Source organism: Oncorhynchus keta, chromosome 1 (genome assembly GCF_023373465.1).
Source record: "Oncorhynchus keta strain PuntledgeMale-10-30-2019 chromosome 1, Oket_V2, whole genome shotgun sequence".
NCBI classification, from domain to species: Eukaryota; Metazoa; Chordata; class Actinopteri; order Salmoniformes; family Salmonidae; genus Oncorhynchus; species Oncorhynchus keta.
In genome coordinates, this window is record NC_068421.1 from 80,286,392 (window position 1) to 80,309,110 (window position 22,719).

Sequence of the window (22,719 nt, forward strand, 5' to 3'; positions counted from 1 at the left end):
CTGCCAATTTAAAAATACCATTAATACCAGAATTGTGTCTTTGAATGATATACTTGAACAATAGTGTGCAGGGGTGGACTGGGACACGAAATGAGCCCTGACATTAGTAACACACCAGCCCATTATTTTCCCTCAAGGCCCCCACACTGACCCATTTCCTTTCTTGAGCCCCCCCAAACATTATTAGCTAAACAATTATAATTTTGAGAGAAAGAATTCAAAAACAGACCCGATTTTTACATCAATAGCAGTCAATATTAATCGTCACCTTATTTCAGTCTCATCTGAAAGTTGTAAATTCTTGGTTATCTTCACGAACCCTGGCTAACAAGTTGAATCAGCAATACAAAATTGGGTTTAATTATTTATTTACGAAATACCTAACTAATCGCACAGAATTACATATACACAGAATGAATCATATCTTGATTACAAATTATATCATAAAGGAAAACGTCCCTAGCGGACGGAACAGATATGACAGCTGGTTACACAAAAGAAAAGGGGTCTGAGTTTGAGTGAAAGAGTGGGAAGACTGAGGGAAAAAGGGAGGAGCCATGCTATCGTAAATACAGTATCTTATGCATTCTAAATTACCGCCCATTTGGAAAAGGAAAATGCAATCAATATTTACTCTGAGCTGTGCTTCAGTAGGTTGGTGGAAGATGGAAGGCTGTGTTGCCCAATCGAGTCCTTAATCCTAAATTGTATACGTTGTAGTAATGTCGTTGTGTGGTAGACGGGATACTCTGTCTGTTCTTTCCTAGTCCACGTTTGCAGCTGCTGTTGCTAACTCAAGGCTAGGAGGTATCACTTCTGTAGTGAATAAGAGTTCAAAATTGGCTTCGTTCTGTAGTTATTATCTGAACCATTCTGACATCGGATCGTCATCCTAATGTACCCTGAACAGCTGACATGTTAGTCCTTTTAACGTATGGACCTTCGTCCTCACATCCTCGGAACAGGAGGTTATATTGTCGTCAAGGCTATATATAGTGGAGGGAGAAGGATGTGTTTTCATAGTTTATAACCCATGTCCCTTCACAGGGGCGGGTCACTGATTGAGCAGAGTCCTACCTTATGAAAACCCAAATCTCTCATTTGGAAGCGAAAATTACATGTCATCTTTTCACCAGTAATTTTATATTCAAACATTTAAATTGAACAACAATTCCATGTGAATCCGATAAATACAATGTGCAGACTTTCCACTGTGGAGTTTATGTCATCCAATCATTGATGAGAATGTTCCCAGAATCTCTATGTTAACCAATGGATTTTCAAACGTCACATCAGTAGGGTAGAGAGAGGAAAAAGGGGGGAAGAGGAATTTATGACTGTCATAAACCTACCCCCAGGCCAACGTCATGACACACTCTGGCTGCAGGTCTCATGGGCTACCACAGGCAGCAGGGCCTGCTGGAGCTATTTGGCAATGGGACCGACAGCTACAGGGGAGAAGACATGGTCAAAACACACAGTCATAAGATGGGCATAGTATAACACAGTCGTAGCACAGTGACGTTATAAACACACACACATGCGGTAAGATGGCAGACAAGAAAAAAAAGAAGAAAGTGGAACCAATTCTGAATACATTTTTATTGGGCGTTGCACCAGCCTTCTGGGAGATCTGGTGAAGGACAATATGGAGGACAAGGAAAAAAGGAGAAAAGTGGAACATGTTTTGAGTGAATATGGAATGGAGGACCTCACAGAACTTTTGGAAGAGCTTGAGGAGGAAATTGAATGTGACGAGTGAGGATGAATTAAGTGTGGTGGCAGGGTCAGTGATGACTGCTGAGAAGAAGTTGAGTGTAGAGCGAGATAGTGAGGTGAAGAATGTGGGCGTGAAGTGCAAAAAGAGGGATACGTGCTCCAGTAGTTCAGAGACGGAACCTGGTGAGAGTGAGGATGAAGTACCTGTGCTGAGGACCGCCGAGATCAGGCCTTGTACCGAGGATGATAAAGGTGATTCTGGCCCAGTGGGAGTGGGATTTCTAGAGAGAATGGATCCTTGAATTTTGGGTGATCCATATGTGATGTCAGGCTGACCAGAGGAGAGGTTGACTGGAGGATAGGTTGACTGGAGGATAGGTTGACTGGAGGAGAGGTTGGGTGGAGGATAGGTTGACTGGAGGATAGGTTGGGTGGAGGATAGGTTGGGTGGAGGATAGGTTGACTGGAAGATAGGTTGACTGGAGGATAGGTTGACTGGAGGAGAGGCTGGGTGGAGGATAGGTTGACTGGAGGATAGGTTGGGTGGAGGATAGGTTGACTGGAAGATAGGTTGACTGGAGGATAGGTTGACTGGAGGAGAGGTTGGGTGGAGGATAGGTTGACTGGAGGAGAGGTTGGTGATAGGTTGACTGGAGGATAGGTTGACTGGAGGAGAGGTTGGGTGGAGGATAGGTTGACTGGAGGATAGGTTGACTGGAGGAGAGGTTGACTGGAGGATAGGTTGACTGGAGGAGAGGTTGGGTGGAGGATAGGTTGACTGGAGGATAGGTTGGGTGGAGGATAGGTTGACTGGAGGAGAGGTTGGGTGGAGGATAGGTTGACTGAGGGAGAGGTTGGGTGGAGGATAGGTTGACTGGAGGAGAGGTTGGGTGGAGGATAGGTTAACTGGAGGATAGGTTGGGTGGAGGAGAGGTTGGGTGGAGGATAGGTTGACTGGAGGAGAAGTTGGGTGGAGGATAGGTTGACTGCAGGAGAGGTTGGGTGGAAGATAGGTTGACTGGAGAAGAGGTTGGTTGGAGGATAGGTTGACTGGAGGAGAGGTTGACTGGAGGAGAGGTTGGGTGGAGGAGAGGTTGACTGGAGGAGAGGCTGGGTGGAGAAGAGGTTGACTGGAGGAGAGGTTGGGTGGAGGAGAGGTTGACTGGAAGAGAGGTTGGGTGGAGGAGAGGTTGACTGGAGGAGAGGTTGGGTGGAGGATAGGTTGACTGGTGGAGAGGTTGTGTGGAGGATAGGTTGACTGGAGGAGAGGCTGGGTGGAGGATAGGTTGACTGGAGGAGAGGCTGGGTGGAGGATAGGTTGACTCGAGGAGAGGCTGGGGACTGTTGAATTGGTGAAGATAACTCGGAGTGGATTTGTGATGATTTATTGTGTTTCCTCCACCCAGAGGGAGCGGGAGCTCCGGATTACACGATTAGGGATAAGAATTGTGACTTGCTTTGCTCTCAGGAGCAGGGCCCCGATGAAAGGAGTGATAAGTGTTGAGGAGGAGCAGTTGAAATGGAAGATTCCTGGTGTATGTGACGCTCGCAGTTTGGTGAGACGTCGATCCAGTGGAGAGCATAGGGAAACAGAGAAGACTGTCTGTCATGCAGTTTTGATGCAGAGTCTTTGCCAGATAAGGTCAAGGTAGGAAGTGTCAGTTAGAGCTTTTGTTCTGAAAATACTATGGCGTTTTAGATGACAAGTTTATGGGTATGTTGCAGCAGAGTGTAGGAGGGAGATGACTAGATGTGAGAAGTGTGCAGGAGGGCATGAGATGAGGGAATGTGTGGTATCGGTGGAGAAAGTTGTGTGTGATAGTTATGGGGGTGCCCAGCGGGCTGGAGATCGGAGGGGTCCATTGAGAGAAAGGCAGATTTAGGTTGCCAGGGTTAGATTAGAAGAGAAAGTGTCATATGCCAAAGCAGTAAAGAGAGTGGTAGAGGAAGATGGTTACAGGATGAGGGATCCTGAGAGGATTCCTGTGAGTAGGCAGAGAACACCAGAGAGTGATGGGAAGAATGTGTTTCAGTGAAGTGGGCTTTATAGCATTTATAGCCATGGTTGTTCATTGTACTGCAGAAATGGATGGAAAGTCACAGAAAATAGAAGACTGTGGTGGCAGCGGCAGATAAGTACTTGGGATTGTGAGGATTTACTGCAGAACAGCTGAGGGGGTGTTGAGTGGTAGTGTTATGTTGGTCTGGAGGATGGTTAGATAGGGTTAAATAGTGGAATTGGGTGGTGTTGTTTACATTTTTTTTTTAGAGAGGGCTAATCGTTGACAGTACAATTTTCCTTTCCCCCCAAATGTTGTATTACCGTAATATAATTTTTGCATTACCATATTTTATGTAGGTAGGCCGTGAATGGCCTCACACAGCAGTACACCAGTCCAGTAGATGGCGGTGTATGCACCAAAAAGTTTGATGCGATCTGCCAACCAAATCCCGAAGAAGAAGAAGAATTCTCACCAGCAGCCTATACTTTAGCCTAGTGCACCAAATTAACATAGGCATTAATATGTAACAGACAATGAATAAATTAAACTATATAAGGGAATAGAAATGTAATTTAACAACACGTAGCCAATTTCAGAACAATGTAGCCATTTTAATTCGCTCTAGAAATACATGGGAAAATGTAAACGCCGAGGATATGGCTTTTGCAAACGCCAACATCCTTGTCGAAAAAGTTGACAATCTCAAAATGTGCAAATTCATTAATAACACACAGGTCAAAACAAAGGCACAGTCTGATTTTTTTTTAAACGAAAGCGTCACCAATATGTTCTTCATATTTTGTAGGAGAGCTGGCTAAAGACATTAAAGTTGTTCTGGCTGATACACTGTAGTAACAGGCAGTGAACTATTCAAGTGTCAGAATTTAATTCAGAGTATCTGCACTTTCACGCTTGCCTTGTGCAGGCAGAGAAGTGTATCCCTCCAGTATCTTTCCATATTCTGCGCCTCAACCGAGTTGGAGAAGTTGTTGGGTTGTAATTTCTACAGTGAATAAAAATATGCTAGGCATTTATGTTCTGAAAATAGTAAACATTTCCCCCTCTACGTTTTCTGATATAAAATGGCAATCATACTCACGTAACTGTGTTGATTGATGTGGTCTTGTTATTATACCTACACACTGAAGATGGCTGTAAAGCCGAAAGGTATGTGTGCGCTATCCCTGATGCAGTGAAAATAATTATCATTGAATAATGAAGTAAGCTTGAAGCAACATATTTTAGAGTGAGGACCCATTCCACATTTTTATTTGTCTGAGTTTGCAGATTTTACGCACCACCCAAGTTTCTGGGAGAGCACACTGGTTCTCTTCTGATTAACTATATTCTCTACATCCTTCTAAGGTGGAAGCATTCTTCTGAGACAGCATAATGTGTTTTTTTTATTTCCAATGGCTGTCTTTCCTGTCTTTGCATTCAAAATCTAATGTTAAATGTAAGGTTTTGCCCGGTTCACCTGGTTCGGTTCACCTGGTTCGGTTTACCTGGTTCGGTTTACCTGGTTCAAATCCAGGATGCATCACATCTGGCTGTGATTGGGAGTACCATAAGGCTGTGATTGGGAGTACCATAAGGCTGTGATTGGGAGTACCATAAGGCTGTGATTGGGAGTACCATAAGGCTGTGATTGGGAGTACCATAAGGCTGCGCACAATTACCCCAGCATCGTCTGGGTTTGTCTGGGGTAGGCTGTCATTGTAAATAAGAATTTGTTCTTAACTGACTTGACTAGTAAAAAAATATATATATATATTTTAACGCTCCCGTCAACTCATACGCCCTGCCCCCACACACAGCCCTGCCTCCACACACACAGCCCTGCCCCCACACACAGCCCTGCCTCCACACACAGCCCTGCCCCCACACACACAGCCCTGCCCCCACACACAGCCCTGCCCACACACACAGCCCTGCCCACACACACAGCCCTGCCCCCACACACAGCCCTGCCCCCACACACAGCCCTGCCCACACACACAGCCCTGCCCACACACACAGCCCTGCCCCGACACACAGCCCTGCCCCAAAACACAGCCCTGCCTCCACACACAGCCCTGCCCCCACACACAGCCCTGCCCCCACACACACAGCCCTGTCTCCACACACAGCCCTGCCCCCACACACACAGCCCTGCCCCCACACACAGCCCTGCCCCCACACACAGCCCTGCCCACACACACAGCCCTGCCCCCACACACAGCCCTGCCCCCACACACAGCCCTGCCCACACACACAGCCCTGCCCACACACACAGCCCTGCCCACACACACAGCCCTGCCCCAAAACACAGCCCTGCCTCCACACACAGCCCTGCCCCCACACACAGCCCTGCCCCCACACACACAGCCCTGTCTCCACACACACCCCTGCCCCCACACACACAGCCCTCCCCCCACACACAGCCCTGCCCCCACACACACAGCCCTGCCCCCACACACAGCCCTGCCCACACACACAGCCCTGCCCACACACACAGCCCTGCCCCCACACACAGGCCTGCCCCCACACACAGCCCTGCACCCACACACAGCCCTGCCCCCACACACAGCCCTCCCTCCACACACAGCCCTGCCCCCACACACAGCCCTCCCCCACACACAGCCCTGCCCCCACACACAGCCCTGCCCCCACACACAGCCCTGCCCCCACATACAGCCCTGCCCCCACACACAGCCCTGTCTCCACACACAGCCCTGCCCCCACACACAGCCCTGCCTCCACACACAGCCCTGCCTCCACACACAGCCCTGCCCCCACACACAGCCCTCCCTCCACACACAGCCCTGCCCCCACACACAGCCCTGCCCCCACACACAGCCCTGCCCCCACACACAGCCCTGCACCCACACACAGCCCTGCCCCCACACACAGCCCTGTCTCCACGCACAGCCCTGCCCCCACACACAGCCCTGCCCCCACACACAGCCCTGCCTCCACACACAGCCATGCCTCCACACACAGCCCTGCCCCCACACACAGCCTTGCCTCCACACACACAGCCCTGCCCCCACACACAGCCCTGCCTCCACACACAGCCCTGCCTCCACACACAGCCCTGCCCCCACACACAGCCCTGCCCCCACACACAGCCCTGCCTCCACACACAGCCCTGCCCCCAAACACAGGCCTTCCCCTACAAACAGCCCTGCCTCCACACACAGCCCTGCCCCCACACACACAGCCCTGCCCCCACACACAGCCCTGTCCCCACACACAGCCCTGCCCCCACACACAGCCCTGCCTCCACACACACAGCCGTGCCCCCACACACAGCCCTGCCTCCACACACACAGCCCTGCCCCCACACACAGCCCTGCCTCCACACACACAGCCCTGCCCCCCACACACAGCCCTGCCCCCCACACACAGCCCTGCCCCCACATACAGCCCTGCCCCCACACACAGCCCTGCCCCCACACACAGCCCTGCCTCCACACACAGCCCTGCCCCCACACACACAGCCCTGCCCCCACACACAGCCCTGCCCCCACACACACAGCCCTGCCCCCACACAGCCCTGCAGCCCTGCCTCCACACACAGCCCTGCCCCCACACACACAGCCCTGCCCCCACACACAGCCCTGCCTCCACACACAGCCCTGCCCCCACACACAGTCCTGCCTCCACACACACAGCCCTGCCCCCACACACAGCCCTGCCTCCACACACACAGCCCTGCCCCAACACACAGCCCTGCCTCCACACACACAGCCCTGCCCCCCCACACACAGCCCTACCCGCACACACAGCCCTGCCCACACACACAGCCCTGCCCCCACACACAGCCCTGCCCCCACACACAGCCCTGCCCCCACACACAGCACTGCCTCCACACACAGCCCATTGGGGGGGCCCTTCTAACCTGGGAAGTGTGACGCCTGCTTCTACACCAGCGACTGAACTTATATGAGCTACTTGTCTCTATCTCAGTGTCAGACTAACGCTATCAACCCAGGAGAGTCGGAATTTAATATTCAACACTGTTAATATGAACTCTATAATCACTTTTGTTTTAGAAGTTTATTGCTGTGTTTCCATTTTCCAAACATGCATATCATGCATGTGAACCTCAAACACAAAATCTCAAGGAATTTAGTTCTTATATATATATATATGCCATTTAGCAGACGCTTTTATCCAAAGCGACTTACAGTCACGTGTGCATACATTCTATGTATGGGTGGTCCCGGGAATCGAACCCACTACCCTGGCGTTACAAGCGCCATGCTCTACCAACTGAGCTACAGAAGGACCACCAGTTCTTACACAGTTACTGTTTTGTTAGCAGGTTAATATTTATTGTCATAAGTTTTGCCCTGGAATCAGCTCTGCGGAGTGGTCACCAGCTGGCACAGCAGTCACGAGCTGGCACAGCCACAAAGTCCTAAAATCAGATGTTAAACCTAACCTTAGCCACACTGCTAACTAATGCGTAACCCTATCCTTAAATTAAGATTAAAAAGATAATTTGGTGATACAGACTATTTTTACTTTGCCGCTGTCCCATCTAGCGGAAAACGCTCAGTTTTACCTTCAGGGCAAGACTCATGACAATAATCACCAACCTGCTTTTTGCTACTCAGAGGCACCTACACACAAACGGAAGGCTGTAAAGCAGAAACATCTGTGTATGATATCCCTGATGCAGTGAAAATAATATAACAAATCGAAAAATGAACTAAGCTGTGTGACAATGTTTTACTTTATGCAAAATAGAGTCCAGACCTATTACATTTGTTTACTCAGAGGTTCCCCATGATCAATAATTTATAGGGCCTTCATCTCTCTCTTTGGTAGATGTCCAGTAGAATATGTTCAGAACGTCCAGTTCCCTGTCCTGGAGATGTCTGTGGCAGACTGTGGCTCTCGGTCCCTAAGCATGCTGGGAGAACTGGTCCAGGAAGTGCAGGTGGAACGAGCCGAGGCATGCCAGGACCTTCTCTAGAGTGGCAGAGGGGGTCAGCACGCACAGTCTGGGAAGGATGACGCACAAACAAACATTTTAATGTACTAATCTCACACACTCAGGGGTGTCATGAACCACAAAAATCTGAGAGGGCAAATCGTAGGCCCCCATGTCCATAACTTTTTTTGCCGTTTTTCAAACAAACAATCATTAAGCTTAATTATATGTAAGAGAGCTCTTGTGCTCTCTGTATTGTACTGGTGAATTTGTTTTTTTAAAGAAACTAAACATATAAAATCTGGGTAAAGAATGAAAGGACTGAGTCTTACTTTTCTAAAGTCTACCAACCTTGCCAGCAGGAATGACAATTAAGATAGTTATACAAGCTGTCGAACTTTATTGACAGCCTCAAGTGTCTTTGTAGCTAGTTATGAGGTTGGGAACCTATTTGGGCTAGCTAAAGACAACTTCATACAATTTCTAGGTGGCAAGTAGTATTACAGAGAGAAATATGCAGAACCAGTCAAAAGTTTGGACAAACCTACTCATTCAAGGGTTTCTTTATTTTTGCTATTTTCTACACTGATTGTGTAACGTCTCCTCAAACACATCGATCCACTGAATGCAGCTCACTCTCCAGATCCCAATCACTTGAATTTTAATCAACTGTTCACACACCTGTATGTCATTATCACACACTTTTTAGTTCAGTCATTGTGAGGTATTGCGTCATTGTGAGGTATTGTTTGTAATGTGACACTTTTGGAGTGCTGTTTTTCCTGTGTTTACTCCTCCCATGTATGATAGTGCGGCAGGCAGGCAAGAACTAACGGTGCCTTTTGCCTATACTTTACTGGGTTTCCTGTTATCTACCTATTGCCTGATCTCCCGGACTACGTTACTAGCCTTTTCCCTGCCTGTATGTACTGTTGCCCTTTTGGACCTTTTGGACCCCCTGTATATGACCTTCTGACTGCTCCTGGACCCTGCTACCTGCCTCCTCCTCTGTATGACCTTCTGCCTGCCCCTGGACCCTGCTAAGTTCATTAGTGTTAACTGCACCTCAAAAATTGCAGCCCAAATAAATGCTACAGAGTTCAGAGGACACTGCTTGAATCAGGCCGTCATGGTTGAATTGCTGCAAAGAGACCACTACTAAAGGACACCAATAAGACAAGACTTGCTTGGGCCAGGAAACATAAGCAATGGACAGTCCAAATTTGAGATTTTTGGATCCAACCGCTGTGTTGTGAGATGCAGAGTAGGTGAACGGATGATCTCTGCATGTGTGTTTCCTACAGTAAAGTATGGAGGAGGTGTGATGGTGCTTTGCTTGTGACACTTTCAGTGATTTATTTATAATCCAAGGCACACTTAAGCAGCATGACTATCACAGAATTCTGCAGCGATACACCATCCCATCTGGTTTGACCTTAGTGGGACTATCATTTATTTTTCAACAGGACAGTGACCCAACACACCTCCAGGCTGTGTAAAGGCTATTTGACCAAGGAGTGATGGAATGCTGCGTCAGATGATCTGGCCTCCACAATCACCCAGACTCAACCCAATTGAGATGGGATATACATGCTTGAATATATATGCTGAGCCAATCAGTTGTGTTGTGACAAGGTAGGGGTGGTATACAGAAGATAGCCCTATTTGGTAAAAGACCAGGTCCATTTTATGGCTTACACAGCCTGGAGGTATGTTGGGTCATTGTCCTGTTGAAAAACAAATGATAGTCCCACTAAGTTCAAACCGGATGGGATGGTGTATTGCTACAGAATGCTGTGGTAGCCATGCTGCTTATGCTGAGCACTATTGTTTAACAAAACATATGGGGCATGTGCCCCTGTGGCCCCTGTGTGCCCACGTGTCTCTGCACACACTCACAATTACCTGATGTGGTATTTGTCCTCTCTCTGCCCATGCTCACACCCTGCTCCCACACACACACCCTCCTCATCGAGTAGGCTCTGACTGTATAGCACGTCTGCCTCCAGTGCGTCAGACTACAGACAGAGGAAGCGGAGAAAAAATAAGAATTAGATTAAGACTACTACCTGTAACCAATAACGAATGTGATACTTGATAAAAGACAGCTAACCTAACATAATTTGACAACCTGCAGGTTAGTACTGCAATATTAGTTTTACTGTTGTCATGTGTAGGTCGGCAGTGTATTGGTGCTACAAAGGGGTATAGTGGAAGTCTGTGTGCCCACCCTGGCCTGTTCCACTGCCTCAGGGGGAAGGCTCAGACGGGGGTAGATAAAAATACCTCCCGTCACTGGCTGACAGCTCACCCCCGGAAGACCAATCAGAAACTCCCAAGCCCGCTGAGCATTCTGGGCCAGGGTGATCCGATTGGTCAGAATCTCCTTTGGTGGAGACAGAGAGAGCAGTAACTAACACATCACACCTTAACACAGCTAATATATAATACTGATCCTGTGTAATGATTACCTCCTTTTTAACATTTGAGTTAATATGAGACTAAGAATTTTTGGAGACTACCATGACTAATGCAGGAATTCCTTACTCATAAGTACCTGTGTATACTTGCTATGGGAGGGGTCTCCAGGTCTTGGAGGGTTAACCATTATTTCTAGGGCGATCTGTCCTGTGACGGGGGCACAGATGTCAGTACACAGGAGGGTCTCAGCAAACACCATCACTGCTGGGTCCACATTCACCAGCTCCATGTACCCAGCACACAGCCCACACCTACACACAGCCAGGGGGAACAGGAGGCAAAGGGCACAGGGCACATAGAGGACACAGCAGTTTAACAGGGCAGAAAACTACAATGATTATAAATTATTAGGGCTAAGCATTTGCCTTTAATTTGTAAACATTTTGGTTTTTCATTTAATAAATCATCTCCAGACATTGGTGACATGGCCAACTATAGTATGTGGATGAAGTGGATCTACCGCAAGACTCACTCTCCTATGATGCCATTGGATATGGAGTGAAAGGAGGCCAGTTCTACCATCTCAGAGTACTGCTGACCCATTTCAAACAGGACCCTCTTATAGGACATAAACTCCATGCCCTCCCCATACACACAGTCCTGATACACCTAGACAGAGCAGGAAGGACAAGTAAAGAGATAAAGGCTGGGAAAGTGAGAGACAATGACATAGAGAAAAGCCAATGCTCTCCCACTGCTCATCCTAATGGGTAACAGGTGTTCAGGCAACTGTAAAGTAGACCTACCGGGTGTTATTTTCATGCACTACCAAACTAAAAGTGTAGTTCTGATATTTGGACACCCTGTGTAACCTGCACCCACAGCCTGACCCCCAGGACCTCATTTATAAACTGTGTGAATACAAAACTAGTTGGTGCCAGTTCACACAAAAGCTGGCATTTATAAAACTTGATGTGACCATGTGCTCACCATCATGCAAACTTTATACCATGTATACACACATTTTCTAGTGGTTGAAGTAAAGCATTGAAAGCAGGCAAGTAGATTGGTATTTTGTGAAAATGGGGAATAGCCTATGATGGACACACTTATAACAATATACAGGTTAATAACCAGATGCAATCATTTGCCGTTAGTGAGAAGAGAGAAAATCTATTTAGTTTATATTTGCATTTTAAAATAATTAGAAAAGGGCATCTGCTGTATTTCCCAGGCTACTATTTATTTCATTTCCATGATCATTGCATAATAAATTCATCACCCAAACTTTTGGTCTGTTAGATAGCCTAGGCCTACAGCAAGTGTCACTGAAAACGTTGAACATTCTTCCATCACCTCCAAATAAATGTAGGCTATTTGATCAAGTTTGCTATTGCCTTTAGAAAACTAAATCCGAATACTTCCAAAGTATACAACAAATAATGGCGTTATTGTTATCCTGAAAGGTGAATGATCAACATTTTAGTGCTCGTTAACAAGCCACAGTTTCAGGACAGGTCTGATTTATAACGGGGAAAAATGCATATGTATGGCCTGCACCAAGTTAATAATTCTCAATATGTTTGTACTTGTGCAGTCCTTTCAGAAATGGCGCATGCAGATACTTAGTGTGCAATTTACGCAACGGTTATAAATGACCCCCTGATCTCCAATAATTATCAATATCACCTCATTGACCAATAGGAAGAGCCTCTCTTCTGCAGCAAACTGAATCACCCATTCTATAGATTTCCTGCTCTGTACATGACCTGTTAGGGAGGGAAAATGACAGTATGGTGAGATAGTGATAATATCATCTTAAAGATAAAATGTCACAGGAAACTTTCATGGGCATGTTGCCAAAGAAAACACCTAGCTATCACACAATACCAGGGCTGGCTCGAGGCATAAGTGCCATAAGTGGTTGCTTAGGGACCCTGGCCGCTTACTGTTGAGAGTTAGAATAGTCAGGGCCCTGACCTACAGGCCCCCCCCATTTATTTTGTTAGGCACTCTCACTCAGATATCATGGTTTAAGTCATGTCAAAACGTATAGAATTGCAGGAAATTAGCTTTAGAATGACAAAAAAAATATTTCTGCCCCATTGCAAAATGAGTAGAATTGCATGAAATTTGTTAGAAAATTGCAAAAACCTATCCCCGCCTCATGGCAAAATTTGTAGATCTGCTGAAAATATGCTTTAAAACTGCATAAATGTGTAAGCAGCAGAGCAAAATGTGTGAACTACAGGAAATTAACTAATTTTTCCCTCCGATGTCAACCGAATCTCACTTAAGGCCCCCAAAAGGCTAGAGACCTGCATGCTACGATTAAAATGGGATCTATAGAAAGGCCTATGGACTCAAGACTTTGTTAAACTTCAAACTACTAAGTCAATTTAATAGCTTATAATTTAATAAAATCAATTTAAAGCATTGCACACAATGACATCCGAACTTGACTACAGACCAGTGGGGATACCAGGGTTGCTGATGTAGAGCGCTCTGGGCCTGCAGTGCCCTCTAGAGGCGGTGAGGGCTCGGTGCAGCTCCCCTGGCTCCAGGGCCCAGCCCTGCTCTTCACTCAGCTGGTAAGGCACCAGGACAGCCCCTACCTCCTCCAGCAGCATGGGCAGGGTGTGGGGGCAGGGCTGGGGGGTCAACACACCCGTTTGGGACACACCCTTCCCTCTCACCAACAGCTTTAGCATCACCTGTAGGAGGGTCGTGTGGAGGAGGGGGAATAATAAGGGCGTAATAAATGCTCATCACAAATCTTACTATGCATTATACCTGCAGGCTGTACAATCTTACCAATATATCTATTGAAAATATAAGTCACAGTAGACATCTGGTTGGTATGGTCGTAGAGTTTAGAGTGAAGATCTGGGGTTGTTATACTCTTACTTTCAGAGCTATCTGTGAGCCAGCAGAGATGAAGATGTTGTGGGGATAGGAAGGCACTCCTCCATCTCGACCAGTGATGAACTCTGCAACACTGCGCTGAACATGAGGCAGCCCACAGGAGTCTGTGTATGAACCTATTACAAAACAGCCAATTAATGAATCAATCAACCAACCAGATCAATCACTAAAACAAATATACCCTTTAACATAATTTAAACCAAACATACCATAAGTAGGCCTACTGCTGTATTCACTGCCTAAGTGATGAGATGAGTATGACGCATAAACAACCAACTTACCCACACTGCCCCCATCACACTCTCCCAGCAGCCTCTGGGCTCTCTGCCTGACGTCCACAGGAAGTGTGTCATTATGCAGGAGCTCAGGGTACAGACAGACCGACAGGACCTGACAGACAGCACACAGACACAGAGCTGAAGACAGAGACTGCAAGATACTTGGTCATAGACAGATCCACAGCGAGAGCAGAAAAGAGTGAGCGTGAGTGAGCGAAAGAGAGGGCAGAAGAGTGAGTGGGGGAGTGAGACAGAAAGATAGAGACCACACCTGTCGCACAAAGGAGATTGGTTTTATCCCGGTCCTGTGTGAATCACCAGAGCTAATGTCAATAACTTCCTTGAATGGTTTCTGCTCTCCCTGTAGAGAAGACAGAAAGGGGACTTATCTACATGGAACAAAAATATATAAACGCATCATCTAATGGGTTGGTCCCATGTTTCATGGGCTGAAATGTCCATACGCACATAAAGCTTCTCTCAAAGTGTGCACAAATTTCTTTACATCCCGGTTTGTGAGCATTTTTCCTTTGCCAAGATAATCCATCCATTTGACACGTGTGGCAAATCAAGAAGTGGATGAAACAGCGTGATCATTACGTTGATGCATCAGTATGACATGACTTAGTCTATCCTTCAACACGTTATATGCAGTTTAGTCATTTTGGAGAAAGCTAACATTTAATAGAAATTAAAACCCACATCCTGGTTTGATAACCTGAATAAAAAAATATATATTTATGGTGTGTGCAGGGCTGGACCCAGGCATAAGCAACATAGGCATTCGCCTAGGGTCCCTGGCTGCTAGGGAGCCCCCAACAAAACTCAGTTGGGGTCTCAACTTACTGTTGAGAGTTTGAATTACTATTCTCTCTCACGCAGATGTCATTAATATGACATAAGTCATTTCAAAATGATTAGAAAACTGCAAGTTGGTTCTCTTCCCTATGGCAAAATGAATTGAATTGCATGATGTGTTATACAGTACAATATCAACATTTTCTCTTCTCACCATTGCAAAATGTGAAGAATTGAATGCCTAAAACAAATATTTCTCAACAAAATAAATAAGTATGCATGTGAAGACAGTGCAAAAAAAATGACTTGTGGTTAAATTCCCATGTAATTAAAAAAAAGTGTTAATGGGTTTCAACCCCATTTTCAACTCTGATGGTTGTCACAAAAACTGTTGCATTAAAACCTTTAATAACCTTTGGCTGCATCCCTTGTTCTCAATTTCCACCTGAAGACATACCATAATCTAACTGCCTGTAGCTCAGCCCCAGAGGCAAGGATATGCATATTCTTGGTATCATTTGAATGGAAAAATTCTGAAGTTTGTGGAAATGTTAATTGAATGTAGGAGAATATAACACAGTACATCTGGTGAAAGAAAGAGCATACGTTTTCTGTTTTTTATTGTTGTAGCGTCATCTTTCACATGTACTAGAATAGCCACACAGTCAGATAGGATGCTGGATATATTTTTGATGGATAACATAAGAGGGCAAGTGTAGGTGTACAAAGTTTCAGACTGATACCTTCAGGAATGGGTGAGCTACATGATATTTAGCATGAAGTCACCCAGGTGTCCCACACAAGTTGCCCAAATGTACCCAAGTGGCCGAATTGGTGAAATTACCTATAACTATATACAACAGTGCAAATAACTATATACAACATATCAAAAACCAATTCTAACACACAAAAAAATATATAAAAACGTTTAAAAATATTAGAAAAATAATATTTAAAAAAAAAACAGTAGACCCTTTGGAAGTCCTCTACACAATATTGTGCCATGTCCCATAGCAGTCTCTTTCTGATGTAAAGCAGAAGCTAACTGAACAGGTGGTGCAGGTCATGCGACACAGAACACAATGACGCCTCTGTGCGCCCTGAGGCACAGTCATGCCTGCAGTAATGAACTGTGGCATATGAACACCACTGGAGGCAGGAGTAGAGGGGGCAGAGGTAGAGCGGGAAGCTTGGCACCGGGGGCTCCCAGTCGGAGTCGCTATTACTGTAAAAGAAAACATTTGCAAATAAATTCATTAAAAATCCTACAACGTGATTTTCTGGATTTTTCTTTCTCATTTTGTCTGTCATAGTTGAAGTGTACCTATGATGAAAATTACAGGCCTCTCTCATCTTTTTAAGTGGGAGAACTTGCACAATTGGTGGCTGACTAAATACTTTTTTGCCCCACTGTATATATATATATATATATATATATATATATACACACACACATACATATACACACACACCCAAACAAACCAACAAACACACACACACCCAAACAAAACACACACACACACACAGGTTATGGGTCGTACATATATATATATATACACACACACACACACACACACACACACACACACACACACACACACTATAGCCAATGTGTGTTTTACACATTTCATTGCAAATTGCAAAAAATAACTATATATATATATTTATTTTTTTGCAAAAAATATATTTTTATATATATTTACATTTCATAAAACGGCATTAACACTTACCCGTCCAGAAGTATGTCCTGTCCTTGCAGAAACAGCTCCTCAGCTCCTGTTTGAATCATAACACTCAAAGATTCCTCAAACAAAACATCCGTCACTTTCCCGATCAATTTCTTCTATAATCTGGTGCAAATCTGTATACTTTGACTTGGACTTCGCTTTTCCTGATTTATTCGCCATGATCACTGCAACTACTCTGACGGTCAAGGCGAGAATGGAGTTCGTTGCGCGAGCGTTTACAAACAAGGAATGGTGGTCCAACCCATAACCATCACATACTGGTGTTTACCTCAGCTCATTGGCTATCTACCCAGCTAGATTTCAAGAAGATCAGTGGTCATTGGGTAGAAATACAGTCAATCAAAGAAGCTTCGCTAAAATTATTGGTGCGCAATGAAGTCATAGCTCGTTGTCTTCAAATCAGTTTACTTCGGTCAATACACCCCGCAAAAAAACAATCAAGTTTGGCTGTGTTGCAAACATCCAGAGGTTAGCACTGAAACCAACCATGACTAGATAAACTATTGTTTACTGTGTGTAATTACATGGAATGCTCAGTAAAAATTTGATAAGAGATGGAATTCACGGCACAAACGGTTTACAAAATGTTTCGATTTAGGCTATAAAAATTGATTTTATCAAAGAAAATGGCACTTCATTTGATCACTGGGACCCTCAGGAAGAGAAATAAGAGCAAGATATCAGAATGTAAGTCATAATTTTACCTTCAGATGTGAATGTGTAAAAACTGTCATGATGTAACAGCGTTCTTCGTTTGTCAAAAGAGAGTCGGACCAAAATGCAGCGTGATGGTTACTCATGGCTTTAATGAAGAGATCGCGATACATGAAAAATACTTATACAAATACAAAAACAACAAACGGAACGTGAAACCTAATTACAGCCTATCTGGTGAAACTACACAGAGACAGGAACAATCACCCACGAAATACAAAGCGAAACCCAGGCTACCTAAATACGGTTCCCAATCAGAGACAACGAGAATCACCTGACTCTGATTGAGAACTGGCTGTATGTAAAGCAGAACTCTCAGGGCAGCCATTCTCCCAAACGCTCTCTTGTCATCTAAAAAGTTGGGCCAACTTTGACGTCATCGCCCCCACCCTTCCCAACCAGCTACGGATCTGGGAACAGTTTCTATCTCTTCAGCGCGATGTCTCCTTTCAATGGGGCGTTTCATTGTGAGAATCGCGCGCTCCCTCACCCTATGGTGGGCTAAAATCTTCGGGTCACGCGAAAATACATGTACTCTCATGCGCGCGTCGGGTCTGGAGCTCTTTGTTCCAGGATTCACCAAACGATGTCGGTTTGTCTGTTCGAGCTGATATTTGTTTTGCACGTTTAGAACATCCTAAAGCTTGATTCTTAGTTTGACCAGTTTAGTCGACATATAATATGTAATTTTGAAGTTTTGATGCGCATCCAGTAGAATTTTAGCTGCATTTCAGCCGGAATTTGTCGCGTTTGATAACCCAAAGACACAGACTTGAAAGCCAAACGCAGTTTTTGGTAAGTATGACTCCTTCCACGTCTTCTGATCGAAGAACATCAAAGGTAAGGGAATATTTATGTGGTAATTTTGTGTTTCTGTGGACTCCCAAACTAGAGGAGACATACTGCTAATGTCTGAGCGCCGTCTCATATTATAGCCTAGTGAACGAATTCTGTAACGTTAAAAATAAATGTAACACAGCGGTTGCATTAAGAAGAAGTGTATCTTTCTAACTATATGTAGAACATGTATATTTAGTCAAAGTTTATGATGTGTATTGCTTGTTATCTGACGTTATCTGGCCGAGCTATCATAATTTCTCCGGACATTTGAGTCGCATTTTTTGAACATGGCGTCATTGTAAACAGAGATTTATGGATATAAATTGCATATTATTGAAAAAAACATAAATGTAGTGCGTAACATGTCCTATTACTGTCATCTGATTAAGATTTTGAAAAGGTTAGTGAATAATTTTTCTTTTAATGTTGATTGCATCTTTTGTTGAACATGGCTATTCAATTTAGCTGTGTCTTTGGTGGTGGTTTGACATAAATATGTGCTATGTTTTCGCCGTAAAACATTTTAGAAATCTGACTTGCTGGCTAGATGAACAAGGTGTTTATCTTTCATTTGAGCTATTGGACTTGTCCATGCACAACGTTCCGGCTGAACGTGGGAGGGGTCGTTCCCATAAAAGGGAACCCCCCATATATCCACATAATTGTCCTGCCTCATGATGCCATCTATTTGGTGAAGTGCACCAGTCCCTCCTGCTGCAAAGCACTCCCACAACATGATGCTGCCACCCCCGTGCTTCACAGTTGGGATGGTGGTCTTCAGCTTGCAAGCATCCCCCTTTTTCCTCCAAACATAATGGTCATTATTGCCAAACAGTTCTATTGTTGTTTCAACAGACCAGAGGACATTTCTCCAAAAAGTACGATCTTTTTCCACATGTGCAGTTGCAAACCGTAGTCTGGCTTTTTTTAATGGTGGTTCTGGAGCAGTGGCTTCTTCCTTGCTGAGCGGCCTTTCAGGTTATGTCGATATAGGCCTCGTTTTCCCGTGGATATAGATACTTGTACCGGTATTCTCCAGCATCTTCACAAGGTCCTTTGCTGTTGTTCTGGGATTGATTTGCACTTCTCACAAAAGCATGTTCATCTCCAGGAGACAGAACGCGTCTCCTTCCTGAGCAGTATGATGACTGCATGGTCCCATGGTGTTTAATTTTGCGTATTATCATTTGTGCAGATGAACGTGGTGCTTTCAGGCATTTGGAAATTGCTCCCAAGGATGAACCAGACTTGTGGAGGTCTACAATTTCTTGGCTGATTTATTTTGCTTTTCCCATGATGTCAAGCAAAGAGGCACTGAGTTGAAGGTAGGCATTGAAATAATTCCACAGGTACACCTCCAATTGACTCAAATGATGTCAATTAGCCTATCAGAAACTTCTAAAGCCATGACATCATTTTCTGGAATATTCCAAGCTGTTTAAAGGCACAGTCAACTTATTGTATGTAAACTTCTGACCCACTGGAATTGTGATACAGTGAATTAATTGAAATAATCTGTCTGTAAACAATTGCTGGAAAAATGTACTTGTGTCATGCACAAAGTAGATGTCCTAACCAACTTGCCAAAACTATAGTTTGTTAACAAGAAATTTGTGGAGTTGTTGAAAAACAAGTTTTAATGACTCCAACCTAAGTGTCTGTAAACTTCCAACTTCAACTGTATATTACTATTTTATATCAATTGAAAGCTTAAATTCTTGTTAATCTAACTGCACTGTCCGATTTACAGTAGCTATTACAGCGAATGCCATGCATACCATGCGATTGTTTGACGACAACACCCCACAAAATATTTTTCCCCCGGCACAGGTTTCATAATTCACAAATAGTGATCTGATCTGTGTCCCTGTACTAAAACGGGTATTTCTTAGTTTTGGAACCTTGAACAGACTGCTGACACCCTGTGGAAGGAATTGCAACCAGGGAGCTAATTTTCAAAATGACCTCATAGTTGCCATTCTAAGAGGATGGTCTCTCTCATAAACAATTCTGGTTGGTTTTTCTTTGGATTTTCTCCTACGATATCTATTGTTATATTATCCTACATTATTTTAACATTAATACAAATTTCAAAGTGTTTTCTTTCAAATGGTACCAATTATATGCATATCCTGGCTTCAGGGCCTGGGCAACAGGCAATTTACTTTGAGCACGTCATTCAGACAGTAAATGGAGTAGGGGTCTAGCCCTAATAGCCAATGTGCCCACTCTGGTCTTGGCATGTGTGCTCTAGCCAACAGCTCACAGATACAGTGCGGGTTGGCTAGTCTACATGAGATTCTGTATGGATAAGAGCAAGATTCTTTTCATTTGTCAAACTAAAAACAAAGCATCACCAGAATAAGACACTTGATATTTATTGGAAAGGAACATCAAGCTCATCATCTTGCATTTTCACCACCCTGTGAAGTTCATCATAACTTCTTTTTTATTTTTTTACCTTTATTTTACTAGGCAAGCCAGTTAAGAACAAATTCTTATTTTCAATGACGGCCTAGGAACAGTGGGTTAACTGCCTGTTCAGGGGCAGAATGACAGATTTGTACCTTGTCAGCTCGGGATTCAAACTTGCAACCTTTCGGTTACTAGTCCAATGCTCTAACCACTAGGCTACGCTGCCGCCTATAGCCTAATAAACTGCATGCTTTCCTGAGTCGTACTGGGAAGACCACACAACATATCGAGTGACGCCAAGTTTAATTCGATATGATGGTTATTATATCAATATTTGCTAATCAAGGCATTTCCACCAACCATTTATCACATGATACATTTTACAGACAAAAGATTCCACCAAAATGTCTACAATTTTACCAACATTTCCTATTTCAGCCTGGTCGTGACTTTCTTCATGCGTCAAGTAATTCTTCCTCATTAAATGGTTGGATTGAAACATGGTTAGTGACTCACCTGTTGGAGTAGTGTAGTGATCTGTTCTGAATGTCTCTGTAGTGCCCAATGTGGTGAGACTCTTATCCCTCTCAGCATGGGGTTCACCTCTCTCAGGGAATACATCCCTCACCAGACAGGACCTCCAAACCCTCAACTAGCACCGTCTATAGACCAGAAACCCCCAAATAGCACAGTCTATAGATCACCAAACCCTCAACTAGCACTTTCTACATAGACCTCCAAGCACTTTCTACATAGACCTCCAAGCACATTCTACATAGACCTCCAAGCACCTTCTACATAGACCTCCAAGCACTTTCTACATAGACCTCCAAGCACTTTCTACATAGACCTCCAAGCACTTTCTACATAGACAGAAAAAAAGTAGTCTCTTTCTTTCAATGTTCACCCCAAAACCCTCAACTAGTCGGTGTTGACCTCCAAGGACTCAAGTAGCACTGGCTATATTCCAAATCCTCAATTGTCTAGAACCATTTATACAAGCTGAAACTTGGGAGCACAGTGTTAAGTTTCTGTATAATGTTTTATTTTCAAGTTTAATTTTTCACATTAGGATTGAGACAGATGCATACAGTCCTGGAAATAATACATAAACCAAGCTCCTTCAGTTAGTTTCAGCTGCAACATAACAATTTCATGACACCTTGTTTGGAATGATTAATAATGTTCTGGGTATTTGTAATTCTCAGCTACATTTTTACACACCTCAGACACAGCACAGGGGATAGGTTAGAGCTATCCCAATTCTGGACTTTGGTTGTGCGTCTCGGGTCTGTGAGCTTGGACTGGACAGGGTCATATGACAGACTGAGGCTAACCAACCAGCCAGACAAATGTTGAATTTTCTGAAAATAATTACCAAGAAGTACAAAAACTGTAAATGTAAAATAATAATTTTCCCCAAATGAATAGTGAATTTTCCCGTATGCTCTCATATACACAGCAACATATGCACCATATTGCCCCACAGCGTATAGTGTTGTGGGCACACAGAAGGATGACATAGACAAATAGACAATAATTATCTGACAACATTTTCCAAGAAGACCAATGCCCCCTACTAACCACGGGTAAAATCCCCTCACAATGATCTCAATTGTGTTTTTAATACACAATGAAATTAAACAGACTACCACTTGGTAATCAGTAAACTCGCAGGTAAGTTTTGGTGGACTGCCATTACAATAATTTCACGGGAACCTGGAAAATGATGTATGTAGTGTGGATTGCCACTGAATGACAGCCCGGTTACCTGTTCAGGAGTCTTATGGCTTGGGGGTAAAAACTGTTGAGAAGCCTTTTTGTCCTAGACTTGGAACTCTGGTACCACTTGCCATGCAGTAGTAGAAAGAACAGTCCATGACTGGGGTGGCTGGGGACTTTGATCATTTATAGGGCCTTCCTCTGACACCGCC

General features: G+C 44.6%; 1 protein-coding gene across 2 annotated transcripts; it reads right to left on the bottom strand.

The window, feature by feature from the left end:
* Positions 1 to 7,746: 7,746 nt before the first annotated feature.
* Positions 7,747 to 21,749, bottom strand: LOC118395945 (alanine aminotransferase 2-like). Of its 2 annotated transcripts, none has more exons than XM_052461772.1 (12): positions 21,590 to 21,749; positions 21,302 to 21,520; positions 14,542 to 14,631; positions 14,274 to 14,382; positions 13,975 to 14,108; positions 13,538 to 13,781; positions 12,757 to 12,836; positions 11,600 to 11,736; positions 11,204 to 11,378; positions 10,877 to 11,032; positions 10,552 to 10,664; positions 7,747 to 8,716 (listed from the first exon to the last, which is right to left on the bottom strand). In XM_052461772.1, the coding sequence occupies exons 2-12, from the start codon at positions 21,404 to 21,406 to the stop codon at positions 8,617 to 8,619; spliced, it is 1,443 nt and encodes a 480-aa protein (XP_052317732.1). In that variant the 5' UTR covers positions 21,407 to 21,520; positions 21,590 to 21,749; the 3' UTR covers positions 7,747 to 8,616. The 2 variants fall into 2 exon arrangements, with proteins under 2 accessions (XP_052317732.1, XP_052317729.1); XM_052461769.1 differs by having other exon boundaries at positions 21,302 to 21,543.
* Between the last annotated feature and the right edge of the window lie 970 nt (positions 21,750 to 22,719).